The 26,338-nt window shown below is 42.9% G+C and overlaps 1 protein-coding gene across 6 annotated transcripts in view; it reads right to left on the bottom strand.

Annotated features, from left to right (window-relative positions):
- The window catches only part of PBRM1 (polybromo 1), a 355,730-nt gene that overhangs the window by 168,242 nt on the left and 161,150 nt on the right, over window positions 1-26,338 (bottom strand). For all 6 annotated transcript variants that reach the window (XM_029599448.1, XM_029599445.1, XM_029599446.1 and 3 more), the window contains exons 15-17: window positions 25,706-25,982; window positions 8,689-8,794; window positions 4,949-5,591 (exon numbers count right to left, since the gene is read on the bottom strand). In XM_029599448.1, coding sequence (XP_029455308.1) covers window positions 4,949-5,591; window positions 8,689-8,794; window positions 25,706-25,982 — 1,026 coding nt within the window. The remainder of the gene's footprint in view (window positions 1-4,948; window positions 5,592-8,688; window positions 8,795-25,705; window positions 25,983-26,338) is intronic.

Raw genomic sequence — 26,338 nt, 5'->3', positions numbered from 1 at the left:
AGTCAATCAGTACCCGTGACGGACGATGGACAAAACCCACTGGACCAAGGCTACACTGGGCCACCGGTCTGCAAAGAACCGTAGCCTGCCCTGACCGGGGGGTCCAGCATCTAGGGTACAGGTGGCTGGCACATGCTCCCCACGATCCATTCAAAACCCCCTCCCAGGATTTAGCTGTTGCACTGGATGGGGCTTGGGAGCTCGCTACTACCTGGGATGGCTATGAGAGCCCCTCCCCACCTATGAACAGGAGTGAGGGGCCAAAGGATAGTATTTTCTATGGCGTAGAAAGACCTCCTCTGACCCTGCCTCGCAGACCTCCTGGCTGAGGAGGGCGGGTCCGAAGTGCTGGCGGAGAGATGTTTGAGTGTCTCATGATGATCCTGCAACTAGGCCACTACATCCCTCATCTCCAAAGAGATTCTCTCCTGTACACAACAAGGTCAGTGAGTCGGTCCTGTACCTCTGATCAGAGATCCGACGCACGCAGTCATACCATTCAGCAAGTGCCAATTCCCACTGTAGAGCCTCTCACTGCAGTCTTGAAAACATCGTAGGTGGAACACACCTCATGTTTCCCACACTTCAGGCCCTGACGCATCAGCAACAGAAAGGAGTCTTGCTGCTGTTGCAGCCGCGCAGCCTCTTGCACCTGCTTCCAGAGGTTGCGAGAGTATTGGCTCACATAGAGCTGGTAGAAGGTAATGCAGGCTATAAGCATTGCCCCCTTAAAGAGTTTTCTCCCAAAAGGATCAAACACCCTGTGCTCTCTCCCCGGGAGCGCCAAGGCATGGGTCCAAGAGCGCTTTGGTTTCTTGAGAGCAGATTTGACCACTACCAATTGGAGTGCCAGCTTGCGCTTTTTGAATCCGGTAGCCTGTTGGATGAGGTAAACCCTGGCAGCCTTCCTGCTGACAAGAGGAATTGTGAGGGGGTGTTCTTAAATCCTCAACAGCACCGCCTTAAAGATCTCGTGTACCGGGACCACCACAATCTCCTTAGAAGCTCCACAAACTGGAGGATTTCCTGCATCTTGTGCCTGGCATCCTCCTCCGTCATCAACTGAAATGGGATGGCTTCTGCCATCATCCTCACAAAACCTGCAAAGGTCAGGTACTTAGGCAGAGATCTCCTTCGCTCCTCTGGAGGAGACTGTTCTGAGGGGAGACCCACCGAGTCCTCGAAGGAGGATTCCGTAGTATCATCCCCCCAGGGGTCATATGGGGCCTCCTCCTCATTGACATCTGCAGGGGAGAAGGCCCTAGGTGCTCGGCCTTCGTCCAATGGCCTAGGCACAGGTAGCACCAGTGCTGGCCCCAGTAAAGCTGGACGAAGGGCTGTAGGCTGAAGTGTCCCCGCCTCCTTCCCCCATCGGCAGGGGAAGAATTGGTGCCCCGCTGGGCATCTATGGTCCCCCAGAAACCAGAGCCCACCGAGTCAGTATCGCACCAATGAACTTATCGCTCTATCAGCAGTTCCAACAGGGAGAACGGAGGCACCAGTGCATCTGTGCCACTGGCTCGGTGCCCCGCAGCACCCGAATGACCTCCAGCTGGACTTGGTGCTCCAACTCCTCCTCGAAAGTTGCCTATGCCAACACGACCTGGGAGGCAGAAGAAGGGGTGGCCAGATCTTCCTCAGATCCTGACTGACACCAGGGCCGGTAGAGACCTTCATGGACCCCCGGCATCGAAGGAGGATAGGCACTCCTCACCGCGGGGTTGCTTTGGAGGCATCACAGCAAGCGCCGGCGCCAACCCGAGCCCAGCAGCATGAATTGATGATGACCAGTGACGATGCTTCCTCGGCTTCCCTCTGTGCTCAGCCCAGTCTTTCCCAATGTCCTCGACCTGGAGGAGACAGACTGCAGCTGGTCTCCAGTCTCCTATCCGCTGATGGCATCAATGGAGTAGATGGCCCCGCCGATGTCGATGGCTCGGTGTCCATCGGTGCAACTCCATGGTCCTTCGGCATCGATGCCACCGATGCTATTGATGGCTCGGACTTGTATTGATAATGCCCAATATTTTGTTTAACTGGTTGAAATTGCCTTAAATCTGGAGTGGAGGAGTAAACTAGTTGTTAGAGCAGCGGGCTACGAACCAGGAGACCAGGGTTCAAGTCCCATTGCTGTACCTTGTGACCTTGGGCAAGTCTCCTTTACCCTCCATTGCCTCAGGTACAAACTTAAGTTTGTAAACCCTCTGGGGATAGGGAAATCTACAGTACCTGAACGTAATTTGTGCTGAAAAAAGTGCAAAAAGCAGAATAAAAATATCTATTTAGGTTATTTTACAATTCATATCCTGCTTTTCCAAAAATAATTTTCCCAAATAAACCAGCAAGTGGTTTAAACATAAGACATAATAAAACAACCATACAACACAGACAAAATACTAAGGAGACTTTTAAAAGGACATTTACCCAGGTAAATAAGTTTCTGAAAGCTGCTCATCCTTTGACTGATCAACAACGCACCCATGAGAAAAGTAGGCAGGGTCAGAGACGGCATTAGATTGGGGAAGGCTACCACGCAAATAATTTTGCATTTGCAGAACTATGCACATTGCATTTCAAGGAAAAAAGTTATCCACAGAAAAAAAAAGCAGGTGCAAATCTCTAAAAGTTACTTTTCTCTAGGAAATTTTAAAAGGAAAGTACTCACATTCTTTCTCTTTGAGAGCTGGTGAAAAGTCAGTGAGTAAAAGTACCAGCGGACTTTGCAACTACCCATGTAGTTTTGAAAATTGTTCCCAACATACACAACAACAACGAGATTTACAAATCATAAAAATGACTGCAACCAAGTGGATAAGAACAGAAAATATATCATGTAAAACAAAATCATCCAACTGTTCTTAAATAGTATTAAATAGATCATAAATCAAATATTCGTACTATCAAACAGAAGGAAAGAAGAGAGGAAAATATATTAAGATACATGAAAATACTACCCAATTCATTTTCTTAAATGACAATAAATAGCTAACAATTAAGGCAAATAATTTGTTTACACTCCAAAACATTCCTTTTAAATATCACCCAACAGCTAGACATTCAAATTCCAGATGACCATCTCTGGGTAACATTCCATAACTGTGGCACTGCAGTTCAGAACATTCTCCCCTATTTCTCAGACTTTTACACTGACTACAGTAAATCCCACCCCTCATCATCTGCAAAAATAAGCACAGATTGTTGTCTAGACTATCCCTTATGAAGTATGTTAACATCAACCTTGAGGGGTGCATCTTATTTAAAACAGCATTCAACAGTTTAATAATCAAAGCATCTAACTGCATGCCCTTCAAAATATCTCTGCCCCTGTTCTCCCCTTTAGAATTTTGGGTTAATTAAAAAATCTCTGTCTGACTTAAAGAGGATAGAGTATATGATAAGTCTGTAGTTCTTTGGTACTAGCTTTTGAAGCCTGTGAGGATAGCACATTCAGTAATAGGGTTTTGAAAATTTCACAAGGAAAATCTTCTTTGCCATCTCTGTCCTATGGGAAATACTATTTGTGAGCCCAAACAAGGGTTGGAAGTGGATGACAGAAATTTTCCTCTCAGCATTTCTTCACTGGATCCGACAAGATGTAATCCTTCCATGCGGAGGCAGAAGTCAGATGTGGCTACAAATGCTGTGACTGAATAATTACTGGAACCAACCATGGGCTGAATAATATAACTGTAGTATTGCTTTCACACAACCAACTCTAACAAGCCCAAGTCAACAAAGATAGAGAAAGGACAGACCAAGCAGATCTCTTAAGTACTGGAGGGAGAGTTACCCTGTAGCTAGAGAGAGCTGTATCACCCTCTGGCGAGCATACCTTGACTGCTGAAAAGAAATTCCAATCGTTGGGGGTCTGTGAAGATGTTCAGTAAAAAGTGGGTGAAGTAGGGCATTCGGCTACTGTCACTTTCAAGTTCTTAACATATCACTAAATGCAAAGGAGCAATTTGTGCTGCTCCTGCCGCAGATTATCCATGACACTTTCCAAACTGGAAGGAACTGAAGCAATGATAACTGCAACTGGGGAAATTACAGGGACCAGAGACAAATAATGATTGCGAGAACCTTTGTTTTTTTCTCCTTCAGTCATTAGCTCTTAAGTAGGTCTCAGATAGAAAGGGGTTAGGAGGAAATGATACTGCAAAATATGAATTCAGTCCAAGATCACAATGGTCTGAAGCACCTTAAGCTTGTATACACATCTGAAACAGAATTCTTATAACTGCTTCTCAATCCCTATAAACAGTGTAGATCAACTAGTTTTATTTGTTTCTGTACAATCCTCTTATGCATAATGCGCAGGGTATTTCTGGTTATACACAAACTTGTGATTAGGATAAAATCATGCCATGAGTATGGCTCATTTTCAAGTTGGTCAAAAGTAACTAGAAACATAACTAACTAGTTACACTTTACTAGAAATTCTCACAAAAATATAACTGCTTGCTTTTATAAGGTAACTTTTATAACACTGCTACTTGTAGACTGGAGGAATGGTCAGGAGGGAGGGCCCAGCTAATCTTCTTTCAGTCACAATGAAGCATAACTCACTTTGCTGAACAAGCAGGAGAAGAAAAAATATTTCACAGATAACTATGTAATAGAAGCCGCCACACTGGTGTAATGCTGAACCCATGCTAGGAAACCTTGCTGCTGCACTATATTTGGTGTGGCCTCATTAATGTACTTTGCATCTCAAACACTTGCCACATACTGCCAGTAGGCAAGGGAAGCACAGAGGATGAATGCAATATCAAAGTTTTTTCCTCTAACAGTACCCTTTACAAATTCTCTTAATTTATTTGAAGCTACTGTTACTGCAGTCCATTCAGATTCCAGGAAAATGTTTTTTGAAAAGTGCAATAAAATCAATAAGTGGTGGTGGTGTAGGGATTGTTAAATAAATTATGAAGGGTTTAAGGTTTCAACTCACCGGTTCATTCTCCTTGCCCTTTCCAGCACGTCAAACATGTGGTCCTGGAACAAGTCCAATCTCCTATAACGATTATTTTCCACATTCTTCCGAATAATGTCGAAAGTCAAAGCAGGTTTGTTAGGGAAATTGGGATCGATGCCTGGGATTTCAGCCAATGAATCACTATAGCACCTTCCCTCATCGTCTTGATGGCTCATCACAGACACAAAAAGATTGTGGATAAGTTCTTGGATGAGTAATGTCACATTGGGGACATGAGAATCCTCGTCCCCTTCAATGTCTCGTCGCGTTTCAAGCAAAACTTTATGAAGAACCAGGGCATCTTTATAAATCAAAGACTCGGGTTCATTGTAAGTGCAAGCATTATTAAACATCATCACAAAGTCTTCAAACATAGCATCAATGTCCTGGTACTTGTTGGCCATTAGATGGCTCCTAATCTTTTCCATGTCAATGGGTCTTTTAATGGTGATGTAGTAATCAGGCAGCTCGGACCGGGAAGGAAGCCTCAGGAAGATGGCGCTCAGCCGCCGGCCTCGTTTGTCCGTGTAATTCTTTACGGCTTCATACACTTCATTCAGTTTTTGCTGCATTGGGCTGAGGTATTTTGACTTTTTAGGGGAAATACCACTCTTTCTACCTAAACACAGATTTAAAAAAAATAAATAAATAAATAAATAAATATATATATATATATATATATATATATATATATATATATATATATATATATATATATAAATATATATAAAACATACATGAAAATGCAAACCTTCTTCAACCACCTGTGCTTACTCAAAAGCTTCCTTTTTTGTAACAACTGCAATTGGTAACCTAAGCAGCACCCACTGGGACTGATAATACCAGCCACAGGTGCACAGGTCAATTATGGAAGAAATACATGGGGAGCAAGTTTGCAATGTGCAGACGCTCTGCATGTTTTATTATGGGCAATTTGAAAATGCAAAAAAATGCAGAGGGAATGTGACAACAAAGTTTAAATGAAAAAGTCACTACAGTAATTTTTCAATCATTTGTCTGTGTAACAGAGTAATGAATGGCTCAGAATAATTTTCAAAGCTGGCAGGCATCAGCTCCTACATTTCTCTCTCTCATCTAAAGCAAAAATGCAATAAAAGGGCTTGCACTTCTTCAAATTACATATTCATCGCTGTTCTGTGCACCAAGGTAGGGACCTCCCTCAGTTTGCAAACACTAAGGGACCTATGCAATAAGAGCCTGATTTTAAAAAGCATTTAATAAGCTTAAAATTGAGTATTACAAATATAAATACATTTTACCATGAAAGTGAGCTTTTGAAAATTGCTACCATATATGCCATTGAATTGTGCATAGGATAGTCACATGTAAGTGCACGTTATGCATGAAAATGACTTTTTAAAATTGCTACAATAGTATGTTATACTTACACACATAACTCCTTTTAAAATTACCTCTAATGTGCATGGAAAACATTACTTAACATGCTATGCAGTAAGTTTTGTGGTGCACGTTTCACTTTTGCCACACTTGACTGGCCACAGTAATAGTGTGCACAGAAACCAAAAAAACTATACCATGTATAGTGTTATACCATGTATAATGTGTTAACCACCATCCAGTGGAGACCTCAACCCCTGCCCCAGCCCTCGGTCAGTCTTGATCCCCTGATATCAAAAGGAGCCCCTCTGAAGCAACACCAGCTGATCCTCTGACGTCAAATGAAAGTGCTCCCTGAGTGGCAAACCTCTCCCATCTTCCACACTACCAACCCCCACAGGCTAGCCCAGAGTCCGTCCCCCCCCCCCCCCCCCCCCCCCCAACCCCTTTGAAACAGGCATTTACTACGCCAAAGGTACCAGCATGCTTCAGTGGCAGGAGGGACTGCAGAGTCCGCTTGCTAACCTGGCCACTGAATTACAAATGATGTCACCTAGCATTTATTCTCTGGGAGGAGGGAAGCAGTAGGGGGAAAGAGAGGGATGCCCCAGAGGGGGCTTTTGATTTGACATCCAGCAATTAGGGATCAAGTGGTGCTGCCCAGGAAGGGGGTGCCTTCTTTTAACACTGAGGGATCAGGACCTTAATAGGGAGGCTAGAACCCTTCATAATAAGGGCTTCAGAGGAAGATGTCTCCAGTGCTAAATAGCCCTTTCAACTTTAGATCTAGGCACTTGTCAGCCTTACAATGCACATTAAAAAATATAAAACACTAGTCTAAGGCAGGTTTAAATTTTCAGGCTTTACTGAGCCCACAGAAAATAGTGGGTGTGAACTAGAGATGTGAACTAGAGATGTGAATCGTGTCCTCGATCGTCTTAACGATCGATTTCGGCTGGGAGGGGGAGGGAATCGTATTGTCGCCGTTTGGGTGTTTAGAGTATCGTGAAAATCGTTAAAATCGTGAACCGGCACACTAAAACCCCCTAAAACCCACCCCCGACCCTTTAAATTAAATCCCCCACCCTCCCGAACCCCCCCAAATGCCTTAAATTACCTGGGGGTCCAGCGGCGGTCCATAGCTAAATCGGGGGAAGGGGGAGGGCAGGAAAACCGGCACACTAAAACACCCTAAAACCCACCCCCGACCCTTTAAATTAAATCCCCCACCCTCTCGAACCCCCCCCAAATGCCTTAAATTACCTGGGGGTCCAGCGGCGGTCCGTAGCTAAATCGGGGGAAGGGGGAGGGCAGGAAAACCGGCACACTAAAACACCCTAAAACCCACCCCCGACCCTTTAAATTAAATCCCCCACCCTCCCGAACCTCCCCCCAAATGCCTTAAATTACCTGGGGGTCCAGCGGCGGTCCGTAGCTAAATCGGGGGAAGGGGGAGGGCAGGAAAACCGGCACACTAAAACACCCTAAAACCCACCCCCGACCCTTTAAATTAAATCCCCCACCCTCCCGAACCCCCCCAAATGCCTTAAATTACCTGGGGGTCCAGCGGCGGTCCGGAACGGTCTCCTGCAATTGAATCGTGTTGTCTTCAGCCGGCGCCATTCTGCGCCGCCATTTTGCAAAATGGCGGCGGCCATAGACCAACACGATTCGACTGCAGGAGGTCGTTCCGGACCCCCGCTGGACTTTTGGCAAGTCTTGTGGGGGTCGGGAGGCCCCCCCAAGCTGGCCAAAAGTCCCTGGGGGTCCAGCGGGGGTCCGGGAGCGATTTCCTGCCGCGAATCGTTTTCCGTACGGAAAATGGCGCCAGCAGGAGATCGACTGCAGGAGGTCGTTCAGCGGGGGTTCCGAGCCAACAGAAAATAGTGGGTGTGAACAGCACACCATGCCATTTCCCATGGGCTCAGTAAAGCCTCCTTTACATATGGCGACGTGCTAATTTTAGTGCTTATATTTAATGTGATAGGGAACAGCCTTAATGTATATGTTAAGATCTTATTGCATAGCATGTTTTATTTTAGCATGTACAAAAGGGCATCATTATTTGCATGTTAAAATGTATTGCACAGGCTACCAAGTATACTTAAAGATTTACCACCTGTCTAATTTATCCAAATATACTTAAAACCAAACTGATAATCTATTTGGTAGCTAAGAAATAGGTTTCTGTCATGCAAGTTTGACTATATAAGAGAATATCAATTGTTGTCCACATTTGATTGGCTAAAAATCCTTACACATGAAAACAAACATTTTTAGCAACTTTCCCTGGGCCAACTTCTATCATGGCATATTGTTTTGTATTCTAATAAGAAGACTGTGAATTACTAACTTACTTAGCTTCAGTTTGGGGGAAGCCATATCATCATCTTCAATCAGAGGTCCTAGTTCTTTCCTTTTCTCTTTAAGGATCTTCTCCAGTATGTGAGCATCATTGTATACCTAGTCATTAAAATATTTAGGGTTTTTAATAGTAAATCTATATTCATAGTCTCCTCTTTTAATTCATTGCAAAGCAAAAAATGAGGGGGCCTTGTCTATAGTGGAAAATTACACTAAGGTTTAATGTTATTGAAAGAAAGTTAAGTAGCCTTGTGGCAGAGAGATTTTATGATGTATTTTGTGCACTAAAGATATTAAACAAAAATTCTTTATTCCAAGTTACTCTGCCCAATTATAATATAGATTCTGAAAAACATAGCTCACTTCAACTCATACAAAAAAAATCAACATTAAAAAAAATATATCTTAGTCTCATCATGAATATACTGGTCTAAGAGTGTACCAGAGAGCTGTGCAAGGCTTCTGTATGCCTGCCAGCACCAAGCTTTAATTTATTTATTTATTTAGCGGTTTTAATATACCGACAGCCGTTTGCACATCGTATCGGTTTACAGATAACTTAAAACTTTTGGCAGTGCCATTACATCGAACAATAACTATGCGTACAGGAAAATAACGAGATAAACAATGAAACCAGGTAACCAAATGCCTCTCAATCTTATATTATCTCAAATAATTTCTCTTCTATGTTACAGTATATAATGTACTTCACAGTTATCCTACATCGCAGTCTTTAATGTTCATTTCAGTTACTTCTCGTCCATGTTATTTATATGTTTTCTACTGTTCCCCTCTTAAGTTAAATACTCATCTCCCATTATCCTGTACATCCCCTCTCATGTACATTAGTTTCTATCCCATTTCCTTCTCTTTTTTGTACCCTCCCCCTTTATATGTTTGTCCCCCTTTTCTTTCGCTTCACCTTCTACTCCCATGTTTCCCCTTCCCTGTTTTTTGTATTTTCTTTAAATTCATTGTAAACCGATATGATGTACCCTCGAATACCGGTATAAAAAAAGCTGTTAAATAAATAAACCGAGCAGCCAATGTAAAAAGTTGTACATTAGGACTGCGAGCTGAAATTCAGTGCAGTTTCTTAAAAGCACACACGAAAAATATGTAACTCCTGGAGCAATAAGCAAATGGTATGCCAATATAAGTTGAAATATGCGCTAAGCCTTTGCATGGGCTGAATGCACATTTTAACTTGGAAGGGGGGGGGGGAGAGTTTATGCACACACACTAGCACAAATCATCATGTTTTGTGTACATACTTTTTTTTTGGATAAGAAATGATTTGTGCGCTTAAACCTTGAGACTGAAGAGGGAACAGGGCAAAGCACGGCAGAAGCTGGAAGGGAAGGTACCAAGCTGCAGCCCCTTGCTGGCAATCCCTGCCAGCTCGAATTCAGAGAATCAAGGTGGTGGTGCTGCCTTTTCTTCTTGCACACAAGCTTCTGAACTCCCAAGACAGACTGGCTCATTGCCTGCCTGCTGGAAAGGAAGGCCTACTGTGGACACATGGCTGCCCCAGGCGGGCCGTGGTCTTGTTTGCAGAGCCAGGAGCGGGCTTGTCCCATGGGGCATTCTTTAAAAAAAATATTGAGTGGAGAGGAAGGGAAGATAACTTGGACAAATCACTGTGCACATAAATACTGCACAGGTCCCTGCACCAGAACTCAAGATTCTGCTCATAGACTAACACCAGCACTGGAAACTTTAATTGATTTCCAGCTTGGAGTTAAGTTTCCAATACTAAGAAAACCTTGAGTTAAGCCAGGGTGCCACTCTGCATTGGGAAATTTGAATGAGAGGTGCTAACCTGTATGCACATTGCTGTACACAAAACTACCTATAGCATGGAAAGTAAAGTCTGCGCACAAAAACTCTGCACTATACTGTGTGGTCTGCCTTATTACATGGACACCCCCCCCCCCCCCCCCAAGTCTGTTTAATAGGATATGTTTGTGGGATCTAGGGTTGTTTACTTAGAAGGCTGTTTCTTTAAAAGTCCTGCCTCATTCAACTATTTCAAGGGATAAACTTTCTTCAAATGGGAGCAGCCCAGAATCAGCATAAGTTCCATAAAACGATGGCCCTAGAGTGGAGAATTTTTCACTGCTACCAGGTGCCAAAAAGCTGGACTAAATATAAAATGTATACTCATGTTATATTTATACACGTTTATAATGTATTGATCACCCCTGTTTTATGTAAACCGACATGATACGAATCTCCGTGAATGCCGGTATAGAAAAACTCAAATAAATAAAATAAAATAAATTCTGCTGTGAAAATACAGAGCTGTTGAGCTGATTTGCTGCTGCTGAGAGCAGTTTATGGATTAAGAAATGCTTGGTGATTGCAAGTTTAACATAGGCCTGCACAGCTTTCTTTGGATTACATGATTCTATTAGACAATGCCTTTGCTTCCCCTCCTTTGAAGAAACGTTTGTTGCTTCCATCTTCTACAAAAGGGAAAACAGAAATCTGTTTGAACATTTCTAGCAAACAATGTCTTAAATATCTATGTATAACATGTTGCCTAAGAACATAAAAATTGCCCATGCTGGGTCAGACCAAGGGTCCATCAAGCCCAGCATCCTGTTTCCAACAGAGGCCAAACCAGGCCACAAGAACCTGGCAATTACCCAAACACTAAGAAGATCCCATGCTACTGATGCAACTAATAGCAGTGACTATTCCCTAAGTAAACTTGATTAATAGCAGTTAATGGACTTCGCCAAGAACTTATCCAAACCTTTTTTGAACCCATCTACACTAACTGCACTAACCACATCCTCTGGCAACAAATTCCAGAGTTTAATTGTTCATTGAGTGAAAAAGAATTTTCTCCGATTAGTCTTAAATGTGCTACTTGCTAACTTCATGGAATGTCCCCTAGTCCTTGTATTATCCAAAAGTGTAAATAACCGATTCACACCTACTCGTTCAAGACCTCTCATGATCTTAAAGACCTCTATCATATCCCCCCTCAGCCGTCTCTTCAACCTTTCTTCATAGGGGAGCTGTTCCATCCCCTTTAATATTTTGGTTGCCCTTCTCTGTACATTCTCCATCGCAACTATATCTTTTTTGAGATGTGGCGACCAGAATTGTACACAGTATTCAAAGTGCAGTCTCACCATGGAAAGATACAGAGGCATTATGACATTTTCAGTTTTATTAACCATTCTTTCCTAATAATTCCTAACATTCTGTTTGATTTTTTGACTGCTACAGCACACCGAGCCGACGATTTTAAAGTATTATCTACTATGATGCCTATATCTTTTTCCTGGGTGGTAGCTCTTAATATGGAACCTAACATCGTGTAACTTCAGCAAGAGTTATTATTCCCTATATGCAACACCTTGCATTTGCCCACATTAAATTTCATCTGCCATTTGGATGCCCAGTCTTCCTGTCTTGCAAGGTCCTCCTGTAATGTATCACAATCCACTTGTGACTTAACTACTCTGAATAATTTTGTATCATCCGCAAATTTGATAACCTCACTGGTCCAAATACAGATCCCCCTGAGGCATTCCACTGTATCTTTTTCCACTGAGAAAATTGACCATTTAATCCTACTCTCTGTTTCCTGTCTTTTAACCAGTTTGCAAGCCACAAAAGGACATCTCCTCCTATCCCATGACTTTTTAGTTTTCTTAGAAGCCTCTCATGAGGGACCTTGTCAAACGCCTTCTGAAAATCCAAATACACTACATCTACCGGTTCACCTTTATCCACATGTTTATTAACCCCTTCAAAAAAAATGAAGCAGATTTGTTAGGCAAGACTTCCCTTTGGTAAATCCATGATGACTGTGTTCCATTAAACCATGTCTTTCTATATGCTCTACGATTTTGATCTTTAGAATAGTTTCCACTATTTTTCCCGGCACTGAAGTCAGGCTTACTGGTCTATAGTTACCCGGATCGCCCTTGGAGCCCTTTTTAAATATTGGGGTTACTTTAGCCACCCTCCAGTCTTCAGGTACAATGGATGATTTTAATAAAAGGTTACAAATTTTAACTAATAGATCAGAAATTTCATTTCTGAGTTCTTTCAGTACCCTAGGATGCATACCATCCGGCTCAGGTGATTTGCTACGCTTTAGTTTGTCAATCTGGCCTACTACATCTTCCAGGTTTCACAATGATTTGGTTCAGTTCGCCTGACTCATCACCCTTGAAAACCATCTCCAGAACTGGTATCTCTCCAACATCCTCATTAGTAAACACAGAAGCAAAGAATTCATTTAGTCTTTCTGCAATGGCCTTATCTTCCCTAAGAGCCCTTTAACCCCTTGGTCATCTAATGGCCCAACTGACTCCCTCACAGGTTTCTTGCTTCGGATATATTTAAAAAAGTTTTTATTATGAGTTTTTGCCTCTATGGCCAACTTCATTTCAAATTTTCTCTTCGCCTGTCTTATCAATGTTTTACACTTAACTTGACAATGCTCATGGTTTTATCCTATTTTCTTCAGATGGATCCTTCTTCCAATTTTTGAAGGATTTTTTTTTTTTTAAGCTAAAGTAGCCTCTTTCACCTCACCTTTTAACTATGATGGTAATCGGTTTGCCTTCCTTCCACCTTTCTTAATGCATGGAATACATCTGGACTGCACCTCTAGGATTGTATTTTTAAACAATGTCCATGCCTGTTGAACACTTAACTTTTGCAGCTGCACCTTTCATTTTTTTTTCTATTTTCCTCATTTTATCAAAGTTTCCCTTTTGAAAGTTTAGTGTTAGAGCTGTAGATTTACTTATTGTCCTCCTTCCAGTTATTAATTTAAATTTGATCATTTTATGATCACTATTGCCAAGTGGCCCTACCGTTACCTCTCTCACCAAATCCTGCATTCCACTAAGAATTAAATCTAAAATAGCTCCTTCTCTTGTTGGTTCCTGAACCAATTGCTCCATGAAGCAGTCATTTATTACATCCAGGAACTTTATGTCTTTAGCAATTCCTGATGTTACATTTCCCCAGTCAATACTGGGTAATTGAAACCTCCCATTATTATTGCCCTGCCAAACTGGTTAGCTTCCCTGATTTCTCTTAGCATTTCATCATCTGTCTGACAATTTTGTCCAGGTGGACAGTAGTATACTCCTATCACTATACTCTTACCCAACACACATGGGATTTCTACCCATATAGATTCTAATGAGCATTTAGTCTCTTGAATGATCTTTATCCTGTGGACTCTATACCTTCCCGGACATAAAGTGCCACACCCCCTCCAAGTTGATCCTCCCTATCATTGCGATATAATCTGTACCCTGATATAACACTATCCCATTGGTTATCCTCCTTCCACCAAGTCTCTGTGATGCCAATTATGTCAATCTCATCATTTACTGCTATACACTCTAACTCTCCCATCTTACTTCTTAGACTTCTGGCATTGGCATACAGACATTTCAAAGTGTGTTTTTTGTTTGTACTAACAACCTGCTTTTCAGTTGTTAGGGATAATTAGGAAATCATTAGCATCAGTGATTTTTTACATATAAGCACATGGACTACATTTGCTTTTATTGGAACCTCTCTGTTGGGATGCCCTAACTCTCTTGTTTCATTAGTATCCTTTAAGGATACATTTCTCCGAACCATGCACTGTTGAGTGACTGTCGGCTTTCCCCCTTACTCGAGTTTAAAAGCTGCTCTATCTCCTTTTTGAAAGTTAGTGCCAGCAGCTTGGTTCCACTCTGGTTAAGGTGGAGGCCCCTCCTTCCCCAAAAGTTTCCCCAGTTCCTTACAAAACTGAATCCCTCTTCCCTGCACCATCGCCTCATCCACACATTGAAGCTTTGGAGCTCTGCCTGCCTCTGGAGACCTGCACGTGGAACAGGAAGCATTTCAGAGAATGCCACCCTGGAGGTTCCGGATTTCAGCTTTCTATCTAAAATCCTAAATTTGGCTTCCAGAACCTCTCTCCCACATTTTCCTATGTTGTTGGTGCCCACATGTACCATGACAGCCGGCTCCTCCCCAGCACTGTCTATAATCCTATCTAGGTGACGCGTGAGGCCTGCCACCTTTGCACCAGGCAGGCAAGTTACCAGGCGGTCCTCACGTCCACCAGCCACCCTATCTACATCTCTAATAATTGAATCACCAACTATGATGGCCGGCCTAACCCTTCCCTCCTGGGCAGTAGCCCTGGGAGACTTGTCCTCAGTGCGAGAGGACAATACATCACCTGGAGAGCAGGTCCTTGCTACAGAATCACTTCCTGCTACACCGGGGTAATGTTCTCCTACTGGGAGACCTTGCTGATCCAAAGCAGCACTGGGGCTGCCCGATTGGATTTGGGACTTGGCTACTATGTCCCTGAAGGTCTCATCAATGTACCTCTCTATCTGCCTCAGCTCCTCCAAGTCTGCTACTCTAGCCTCCAGAGATCGGACTCGTTCCCTGAGAGGAGGAGCTCTTTGCACCGAGTGTACACATACAATCTCTCACTGGCGGGTAAAAAAATCATACATGTGACACTCAATGCAAAAGACTACAAAGCCCCCCCTCTTGCTGCTGGACTGCTGCCTTCATCTTAGTTTTAGAGTTCATAGTTAAGTTTAGGATACTAAGGGAGTTGGAATTAGAGTACTTTAAATTTACAGGTGAATTTACTAATTAATCAGCTAATGTCCTACAAGGGGATGATTAAACTTTCAATAAGGGTTGGTACAATAGTATGATTTAGATAAGACCCTGATTGATTTTTAATGAGAAAGTGTCTCTTGCCTAAAGATTCAAGGGTTGAGTGGATGGGAAAGACAGACACTAGAATTAACTATCTCTGGCTTGCTTATTACCTCAGACACACAAACTCTAAAGAATATATCCCTCTATTTCACCTTTCACCAAACTTATATAAGTCCAAAGATTTCCCAAAGCTATACTTACCATTCCTCTTTAACCACCATTAAATTGATCTTCACTCAGTTAATTGAAGGGTTTGAGATTCGCGCACTTAATGGCGCGCGCTGCCGGTCCTCTTCTATTGCAAAGGGTGCAGGGCCTCTGGAAGCTGGGGCTGCGGAATTCAATCCCTGGATTGCTTGCAGTGACCTCTGGACTCCTCTCCTGGGGTATGCTGGGAGCAGTATGCAGATGAGCCTTCTGGTCTTTTTCTACTGCAAAGGGTGCAGGCCTCTGGAAGCTGGGGCTGTGGAATTCAATCCCTGGATCGCTTGCCGTGACCTCTGGACTCCTCTCCCAGGGGATGCTGGGAGCAGTATGCAGATGAGCTTTCCAGTCCTCTTCTACTGCCTGTTATGCAAGCTTTTTTCCTTTAAGGCAGATTTCTCTTTTGGTATTGTTGGAGATTGGGAGGGGGGACAGTTTCAGAAAAATCAATTTATCTGTAAAAGGGTTCAAATTTAAAACTAATTCAATGCTGACCCTCGCTCCTTTTCCAAAAAAATAAAAAAATCTGACATTGGATTCAAACTCATCATTACCCAAACTTCACCTATCTCTTTCTCAGATATACAGTTTTGTCCAATTCAGTTCAGAAAAAAATTTATTTTAAGGTCCTCTCCTTTAGAAAAAAAAAATTAAATATTTGGACATTTCCTGTTAGTTTCACTACTGAAGCCCTTATTCACCAAGGCCTGTGTGCAAAGTTTCAGTTTCCCACAGTTTATAAGTTAGTTAGAATGTATATACACAGCTTTTTACTTCCATTCATGTACACTAAGCCACATTTTTACTAATATTCATGTTCATAATGCTGTCCAGAAGACTGACAAAAATTCTCTAGCTTTCGACCTTGTACTAACACAATGGTTTTCTGGCCCCAAACACAAAGCCGGTCATACCTTAGATCTCATCTTCTCCTCTTCAAGCAATCTGGTGCTTGCCAACTCCTTATAAATCTGTAACTTTCTCTGGACAGATACTCCTTAATTACTTTTTCTTTTAGCTATGTTCTCCCCAGTCTACCTCTTACTGACTCAGAAATCATTCAATCTAGAAATCTGAAGCAGACAGATTTTGATCTTCTGGCCTCTGAACTTGATTCCCTTCAATCTGGATTTGATTCTTAAATTGGATAGTCAAATTGATTCTTGGACTCATACTCTCAGGGAAGCGATCAATAAAGTCACTCTTCTAACCCAGCGATCACTTTGTTGTAGCCATATTCATCCCCCGATACCATTCTGGGTTACGTATCTTAAAAAGACAAATTCCCCACTATGAAAGATTGTAATGCATGCATAGATCTACTGAATATAAATCCAAATGGATTACTGTCAATAAGCACTTTCAATCTGAAATATTTTCAGGAAAGAATAAATGCATTTCTAATAAAATCAGGTCTGAATAATTGATCTTATCAACTATTTAAAATAGTAACTCTTCTCTCCAACCAGGCGGATCTCTCCTCACCAGCCAATTCTTCAGGGTCAGGAAATGATTTTGCTGCTTAATGTTTGAAGAAAATTGATTATACATAAACCTTAAGAGAGGTAACAAATCTTTATTATCAAAACTTTTCACCAAGTCGCATAAAAAGTGAGTCATAAAACTCACTCACTCATTCACACTGTTAAAATAACAATTAAAGCAACAGTGAAGTTATCAAACAAATTTTTCAAAAAAGCAACTTTTTCAAAATGCAAATTTTTCAAAATACAACAGAGCACATATGTATATACATCCTGAGGCTTATAGGACACCACTTACCAACTCTATAAATGTTTCTACCTAATAGCACAATTGTTTCACTACTCTCTATTCTTTAGCCCTAATTACCATGCTATTGTATGATCAAATATAATCAGTACATATGCGCATCTGTGCTTAAAAATACATTAAGATTATAAATTGTCTTCATCTGATGCTCTTCACTGTATGCTTCTTCCTTCATCAAAATTTAGAGACAGTGCTTCATCAGTTCACACACTTTATGTGACTTGGTGAAAAGTTTTGATAATAAAGATTTGTTACCTCTCTTAAGGTTTATGTATAGTTTACATTAGTGTTGAGAGGGTGGTAAACATCACCATTTGTGTGTACCTTATATTGAAGAAAATTGATAACATACATAAAGTACTTGTGCCTCTTAATTCTAAGATCTCGTTGTCATTCTTATCTCTTGGGAGCACCCTACAGTTGGTGGTGTTCATTTACTATTGAATTCTTTATATTTCACACACTTTGGATCTCTGTCATCTAAACTTTTAAAGAATCCATCTTTAGGTTTATTTCCACCTCTTTCCATTATTATAAATTCATCACTATCTGCCAGACTTCTTCCACAACAACTTAGTGTGTAGCTATATTTCTGTTTTTACTCTACCTTCTCGTTCTTCACCAGAAGAGAAATTGACACTTATAAAGTTAGAATTGTTTTTAAACTGATAATTCCTGGACAGTATTGTATCACAAACCAATTATATCATTTAGAAAACTATGTACCGAATCATTACGGCACCTGTGTAAATTAATATATCTCAGCATCCTTATTTTATGTGCCCTATTGTAAACCGTTGTGACGGATCCTTCTTAACGACGGCATAGAAAAGATTTAAATAAATATATAAATAAATAAATCATCCTCTGGTTAAGAAACAGAGTTTTTTAACCAGAGGATTCTGGCCCATTTCAGGCCCAATTCCAATCTCCCAATCCTCTCTAAGATAATTGAAAAGGTCATTTAAGATCAACTGTATAACTTTGTGCCTAAAACTAACGCTTATATCCCTGCCAGTCAAGTTTTTGAAAGGAACATAGCATGGAATCCTTATTGTTAGCTCTAATTAATATCAGAATCCAGGCTGATGGACAATGAGGATTTCCTCACCACCTTTTGGACATGAGCGCTGCGCCTTTGATGCTGTTGAACATGATTAGTCTTTTCACATCTTGAAGAGATTAGTTTGACAGATTTTGTGCTGGTATGGTTTTGCTCTTACATACACAAACATTCCTTTCAGGTCGAGTGGAACCACCAGCTTCCTGCTCTTAAATCCTTGCCCTCTGGTGTTTCTCAGGGCTCCATTTTATCTTCTCTTCTTTTCAATATTCTATCATCCTCATCCAAGATTGTGGATTCAGATTGTCTTTCTAAGCAGATGATATTCAAATCACAGCGACTTGATACTAGAACTTCTTTTGCTCTCATTACCCTTAATAATTGTCTGGATCAAGCTGTGAATTGGCTCTCCTCCAACAAACAAAGCTAACCAATCTAAAATAAGAAACCCTAAGGGCTCCTCATCGGGATCACGTTCAATCTATCTTTCCCATTATGCTTGGTACTTCAATCCCACTCAAGGATGTTGCCATTACATTGGGAGTTCAATTTGATTCTAAGCTTTTTATGTCAGCATATTTCTAATATTGTTCAGAAGTCATTCTTTTTTCTTCGCTACATCTGCTTTACTAGTCTCATGACATAAAATTACTTTTCCACATTTTTATCATTTCTAAAATTGACTACTGCAACTCTCTTCTCTTCGGTTTACTACAATGCCAACTTAAATGATTGCAGAATATGGCTGCTAAGGTCATTTATGGCCTAAAGAAATCAGACTGTCTCCCTGGTTCTACAATCTTTACACTGGCTTCCCATTTCCTATTGTATTAGGTTTAAAATTGTTTAACTTTTCGAGCTCTACACGCTAGATAGCCTCTTTATGTTTCTAAGCTCTTCCCTATTCTCTCTCTCGCATCTTGTGGCCCTCTCAAAAGGATCTCCCACAAATTCTCCTTCTCTCTATTAGATGTCACAAGAGAATTCTCCTTCTCATATCAGGCTGTTCTCTCCTCTGGAATTCTCTCTCTTTTAGAAATGAATTTTTTAAATTTCATAAAGCAGTCAAAACCTGTTTTTTCAACCAGGCATTTATTAGCAATGCATGGTTTTTGCAGTATTTTCTTCTCGTACCAGGCATTCTTTACCTCATTGTGCTTTTTGTTTATGTTGTATTTTATAATGGTTGATTGTCTTTACTAATTGCATCTATATTTAATTTCATTTGTAAACTGCCTGTTAAACCTGCTTTTACAGGTGGTATATTCAATTCAATAAAATTATTAAAATAAATATTTATATTGGATATTAATGAGAAAAAGGAAAATTGGTTCTTACCTGCTAATTTTCATTCCTGAAGTACAACGGATCAGTCCAGACGAGTGGGTTTATGCATCCCTACCAGCAAATGGAGGCAGAGAACAAAACCTTGAGGCACTGCTTCATAACCAAGAGTGCCACCTGCAGTCCCTCAGTATTGACCTGTACCCAAGCCAAGATAAAGGTATAAAGGATAGGGCGAACAGAGAATAAAGTTGGAGCCCCCTTGACGGAACAGATAACACACACAACTATGTACAACTATTCCTTATTCTGAGCATATCAACTTCCAGCACCTCGAGGAAGTCTTTTGAAAAGAAAGGGGATGTGTCTTTGGACTGATCCATGGTACTTCGGTAATGAAAATAAGCAAGTAAAAACCAATTTTTCTTTCCTGTTCGTACCCCAGATCAATCCAGACGACTGGGATGTACCCAAGCCCCTCTATCCTGGGTGGGAACTCGAAAGACCTGTGCGCAACACACTTTCCCCAAAAGCCGCCTCCTCTGGCGCCCGCACATCCAAGTGGTAATGTCTGGTAAAAGTGTGAAAAAAAGACCACACCACCGCTCGACAAATCTCCGGGGGGGGGGGGGGGGGGAGTAATTGACATCCACCCAGGAGGTTGCCTGCGCCCTAGTGGAATGCACTCTCAAACTATCCGGCACTGACCTGCCTTTTCAGATATAAGCAGAAACTATCGTTTCCTTCAACCATCGAGCAATAGTGCCCTTGGAAGCCTTATTTCCTTTCCTTGCCCCACTCAACAGGAAAAATAGATGATCAGACCTCTGAAAGGCATTCGTCACCTTGAGATATCGCAAAAGAATCCGATGCACATCCAGTAAGCAAAGCTACCTCGCCATCAGATCATCAGTGAGCAAATTTGAAAAGGCCAGCAGCTTGACAACCTGGTTAAGGTGAAAGGACAATACCACCTTAGGCAAAAAAGAAGGAGCCGTATGTAAGGAAACTCTATCCTCTGAAAAACGCAGGAAAGGGTCCCTACATGTCAACGCCTGAAGCTCATATATTTGCCTAGCCTTTAGGGTTAAATCCTTCAAAGAACCCTCTGCATTGGCTCGAAAGGAGGACCACACAGCATCCGAAGAACCAAATTTAGATTCCATGCTGGACAGATCTTCCAAACAGGAGGATGCAAATATTTTGCCCCTTTTAAGAAAGGGACCACATCCGGATGAGACGCCAATGGTCTTCCCCAAATCCTACCGCAAAGGGAACCCAAAGCTGCTACCTGGACCCAAAGGGAATTATAGGCCAAACCCTTAGCCAAACCACTCTGCAAAAAGGCCAGGATCTGTGGAACATTTACCATCAAAGCTTGCAGCTTGTTGTTGCGTCCGGTCTCAGACGGCTTCGCCCGACATGCCTCACCTCTATTTCAGCCTTCTCCACCAGCCTTGGGAGAATGGCGTCCGTAGCATCTCCTTGCTGCACCCTCCGGCGTCCCCGGAGTGGCTTTGGCGCGGCGTCCCGCCATGTTGACCTGAGGCCTCCTAGGGCGCGCGCACGTGCATGCCTCATGTCTTATAACAGTGTTGGCGCAATCCTCGGGGGTGTCCCCCTCGAGTGATGTCACTGCTTCAGACTACAAAAGGTTGCCCATTTGCTGACCGGGTTAGCAACGGACTGGATTTGTTCCGGTCTGAAGCTGCTCTGCCACTTCTGCTGCTGCTGGAAGCTATCTTCACCCTCCGGGGTTCTACTAACTTGGGTACCCGCTCCTCGGGGGCCCTTTGCTTATTTCCAGGTGCCTATCCTGAATCCAGGTATTCGCTCCTCGAGGGCCTGTGTATCTATCCTGGTGCCTACCAATTCTTCTACCTGCTGGAACACTACCTATCAGCTACAGAGAGTGAGTACTACTTCTCCTGAGCTGTTCATCTACAGCTCCTCGTTGTCTATCTGCATCAGGCCCTACACCACCATTGCGGACGGGACTCCTCTGCTGAGGATCACAGACTGTTGCTACTCACCAACACCAGGAGAAGAGAACACATAACACCTATCTTGATGGACCTCCATTGGCTGCCCATCCACTTCAGAATAATCTACAAGGCCATTCTCACCATTTTCAAAAACATCCATCAATTAGCCCCAATCGATCTCCATATTCCCCTCCGATTACACCATTCCACAAGACCGACAAGAGATGCTTACAAAGGATCACTTCAAGTACCTCCAGCCAAGACTACCAGACACATCACGCTTAGAGATCGGGCATTCTCCACAGCCGGTCCAACATTATGGAACTCCATTCCCCCGGATCTTAGAATGGAACCCAACATCTCAACATTCAAGATAAGACTCAAACGTGGCTGTTCACGCAGGCCTTTCCTAACTCCAACCCATCTAATCTCCCTTCACACAACAAGCTCCGCTAGTATTAGCGTTAACAGCCACCTTTCAAAATGTTATTTATACTTATATTTTACTATCTAATCTTCATTTCCCTTCTCATTCCAAGTTATTGTTTTCCCTTGTTTTATGTAACTGCTTTTCTGCACTTTTGTTAAATGGTAAAGTTTCACCCCTGTTTCTTGTGAACCAGCATGATGGGGACCACCGTCTTGAATGTTGGTATATAAAAAACTTAAATAAATAAAATAAATAAATAAACTTATCCTCTCTCTACTGCTTATTGGGAACTCTATCTACTCATCTACAAGGGAGTGTGTAATAACATCTGCCAGTCTGTCTCTCCTACAGCGCCTCACTGGATATCTGCATTGGGGCCTTATACCACCACTGTGGGACTGGTCTCCTCCGCCGAGGATCACAGACTGTTGCTATCTAATCCATTCTACTGCCACCTCTGGTGAACCATACAAGCTGCATAATAAAGATATATTCTCTGTGTTTGTGCATCTGAGTCTAGCCTGGTGCTACAGTTCCCTACGGGGCTCCTCCCGGTGGGAGTCACTATTCACTGTTGCCCCTAAGAATCCACCAAACACCTCGATGATATAACACTTGTTCTGCAAACATCACAATTCAAACACTCTCCACACTTGGATATAAGCTAAAGACATGGAAGGCCTCCATGCCCGAAGCAAATTCGTAATCACAGGCTCCAAATAGCCTTTCAAACGGATTCTTTGCCTCTCAAAAGCCAAGCTGCTAGAGAGAAGCGATCCTCCCGGTCTGAAAAATTGGCCCCTGCCGAAGGAACCCGGACAGTTGAGCTGAGCGAATGGGCCCGTCCACCGCCAGATGCAGAATGCCTGCAAGTGGCTGGTGCGGCCACTCGGGTGCCACCAGAATCCCTCTGCCTGGATGAAGCTTGGTCCGCCACAACACCCAACCTATGAGAGGCAACTGTGGGAACACGTCAGCAACAAATGTGTCAACCATAATTCAACTAGAGCATCGATGCCCTCTGATCAGACTTCTCTTTTGCGACTGAAAAACTGACACATCATTGAATTTGTTGGCGTCACCATGAGGTCTATTACTGGTTTTCCTCACCTTGCCTGCAGCAAAGCGAAGGCCTCTGCCAACTACCACCACTCCCCCAGGTCCAGACACTGTCTGCTGAGGAAGTCCGTCTGCACATTTTCCACCCCTGCGACATAAGAAGCAGCTAATCTCACCAGATGTTTCTATGCCCACACGATCAGAACTTGCGCCTCCTGAGCCACTAGCCGACTCTTCATGCCATCCTGCCGATTGATGAAGGCCACTGTTGCTGCATTTTCTGAGAACACTTGCACCAACTTGTCCCGAACGAGCAGAAGAAAGACCAGTAAGGCTTTGCGCACCAGCCTGGTCTCCAATCGATTGATTGATTAGGCTACTTCCTCTGGCAACCACTGGCCCTGGGCAGATTTCCCTTGACAAATCGCCCTCCAGCTCGAAAGGCTGGCATCTGTTGTCACCAGTACCCAATCGGGGACTTCCAGATACATCCCTTTCTCCAGATTGTACAGAGACAGTCACCATGAAAGACTGGACCTGGCATCCACTGGCAACGGCAAAGGAGGCTGAAAATCTTCCGACAGCAGATCCCACTGGGATAACAGCGACCCCGCAGTGGACACATATGCGCAAAGACCCAAGGAGCTAAATCCAGTGTAGACACCATGGAACCCAGGACCTGCAAGTAATCCCAGACACTGGGCAATGACAGGTGTAGACCTAAAAATCTGAACCTACAACTTGAGTCTCTCCACAGTCAGGAAAACATTCTCATCCAGGTATCAAAACATGCCCCCAGATACTCCAAAAACTGGGCAGGCTCCAGATGGCTCTTTGCTCAATTCTTCACCCAGCTCAATGACTCCAGCATCTGCAGAACACTAGACCGAGCGACGACACTCCAGTTCAGACTTTGCCCGGATCAGCCAGTCATCCAGGTAAAGGTGTAACAGAATACCTTCCTTTCTGAGGGCTTCCACTACCACCATCATCTTTGGCACCATCGCCAACCCAAAGGGAAGAGCTTGAAATTGAAAATGTTCTCCCAGAACCATGAACCTCAGGAACCATTGGTGCTTGCCCCGAATGGGAATATGCAGATAGGCCTCTGTCAAGTCCAACAATGTCAGAAATTCCCCTTTGCGCACCGCTCATATCACCATGCACAATGCCTCCCCATCTGAAAACGCGACACTAGGAGGGCAGCATTGACCTTTTGCAGATTGAGAATGGGTTGAAAAGTCCTTTCCTTCTTTGGCACCATGAAGTATACAGAATACCTGCCCTGCCCCCTCTCCTGAAGGGGCACTAGTACAATGGCGTGCAGGAGTTGCAACAAGCAAAAAGTCTCCCTCACTGCCTCTCGCTTGCACTGGGAGACGCAGCGGGAGACTACAAAGGCGTCTCTTATCACCTCCAGGATCCATCGGTCCGATGTTATTCTGGTTAACTCCTCATAAAAAAGGGATAACCTCCAGGAAGGATCGGAACAACATGCCTTCATTGCCCAATCTTGCTTTCACCAGCCCCTTCAGAATCATTGTCTCTTGGGGGTCTGCACTGACTGCAAAAGGACTGTCTACCAGGTCCCTGCTTCTGTGATGTCGATCCTGGGCTCCTGCCCGCACAAAACCCCAGGGCTTCCTGAAAACGAGCTTGCAGCGGAAAAGGCTTCCGAGTGCCCTTATTACCCTTCATCTCCCCCAACAGCTTCGTGAGCTTCTCCAAGTCCTCCCCAAAGAGGAACATCTCCTTAAAAGGGAAATTTGACAGTTAGGCTTTGAACATGTCCGCTGACAAATTTCTCAGCCACAGCAGCCTCCGTGCTGCCACTGCAGAGACCATACTCCTGGCGGACATTTGGATCATGTCATGAAGAACATCGGCCACATAGGCCACTCCCGCTTCCAAACAGCCGCTTGTGCTGCCTCAGTCACCGACCCCGATTGCTTGTCCTGAGCCTTCTGAACCCAGCATAGACAAGCTCTCCGCATAAAACTTCCGCACACCGCTGCCTGAAAACTCAAAGCCTTAATCCAGTCATTGCAGCCACCATCCTTGGCTGGGGGATTCCCATGCACTAGGGCTGCTTCAGGAAACCTGTAATCAAGGGCCCTAAATCCAGCCACTAGATTGTGCAATGGCAACATGACTGACTTCTTTCCCTTCAAGGACTGTGAACACTGGCTTTGCAGGATCCCAAGAACCAAATAACCCAGAAAGCAGAAGAGATATGAACAGGAAACTGAACACCAGTGCCTCTGAATGGCACTGTGCAGCAGGCCTTATGGCAAAATTATATTAATCAAAATGTGTGTACTATGACAACAAAAATATTATAAGCTAAGAACTAGGAAGATCATATTTTCAGTAAAGACTGAGAGAATCCATGGCAAATCGTTACTCACTGTAACTTAATAGGAATGTTACATTCTGCAATGAAACATGAAGGAAAACATGTTTAACCGTACCTGGGAGCCTTCTTCATTATAGTGCCGTGCATTTCGAAACATTAGCCTCATATCTTCTATCATTGCCTCCTCCCCAGGGTATTTATCAGTACGGATATTATGCTCAATAATCTTCATGTCCATTGGCTCCAAGATGATTTTATAGTAATCTGGATAATCCTTTTTAGAGGGCTTGACCATAAAAAGGTCACATAACTTTCTGTTTGTACCTGGCTCCCGTGCCTCCAGTACAACATTGAACAAGATTTTCATCCGTTGTTTCCTTATATTCTTTTTACTGTTGGGAGAAAAATGGTTAAGTAGTATCTGATTATACACAACTGTCACATAAAAAGTTGCAATTGCGATGGGCCTACAAGGCATATATGTATCAATAAAGGCTGCTTCACTTCTACAAAAGGAACATTTAAAAACTTGGCTATTTGATTGTTTGGGTTCATAAATGACCATCTACTCATCAGAATGCTTGACACTTGTAGGGATGTGAATCGTTTTTGAACGATTAAAATTATCGTCAGATAATTTTAAAATCGTCCTAAATCGTTAGAGTGCACGATACAATACAAATGCCCCCGATTTATCGTCAGGGGCATTTGTATTGTATCGTTAAATAGGGCACGGGAATTATTTGGG

Source organism: Rhinatrema bivittatum, chromosome 4 (assembly GCF_901001135.1).
Source record: "Rhinatrema bivittatum chromosome 4, aRhiBiv1.1, whole genome shotgun sequence".
Lineage (NCBI taxonomy): Eukaryota > Metazoa > Chordata > Amphibia > Gymnophiona > Rhinatrematidae > Rhinatrema > Rhinatrema bivittatum.
The sequence above is the reverse complement of the archived record's forward strand: the minus strand, read 5'-3'. Positions and strand labels throughout refer to the sequence as shown.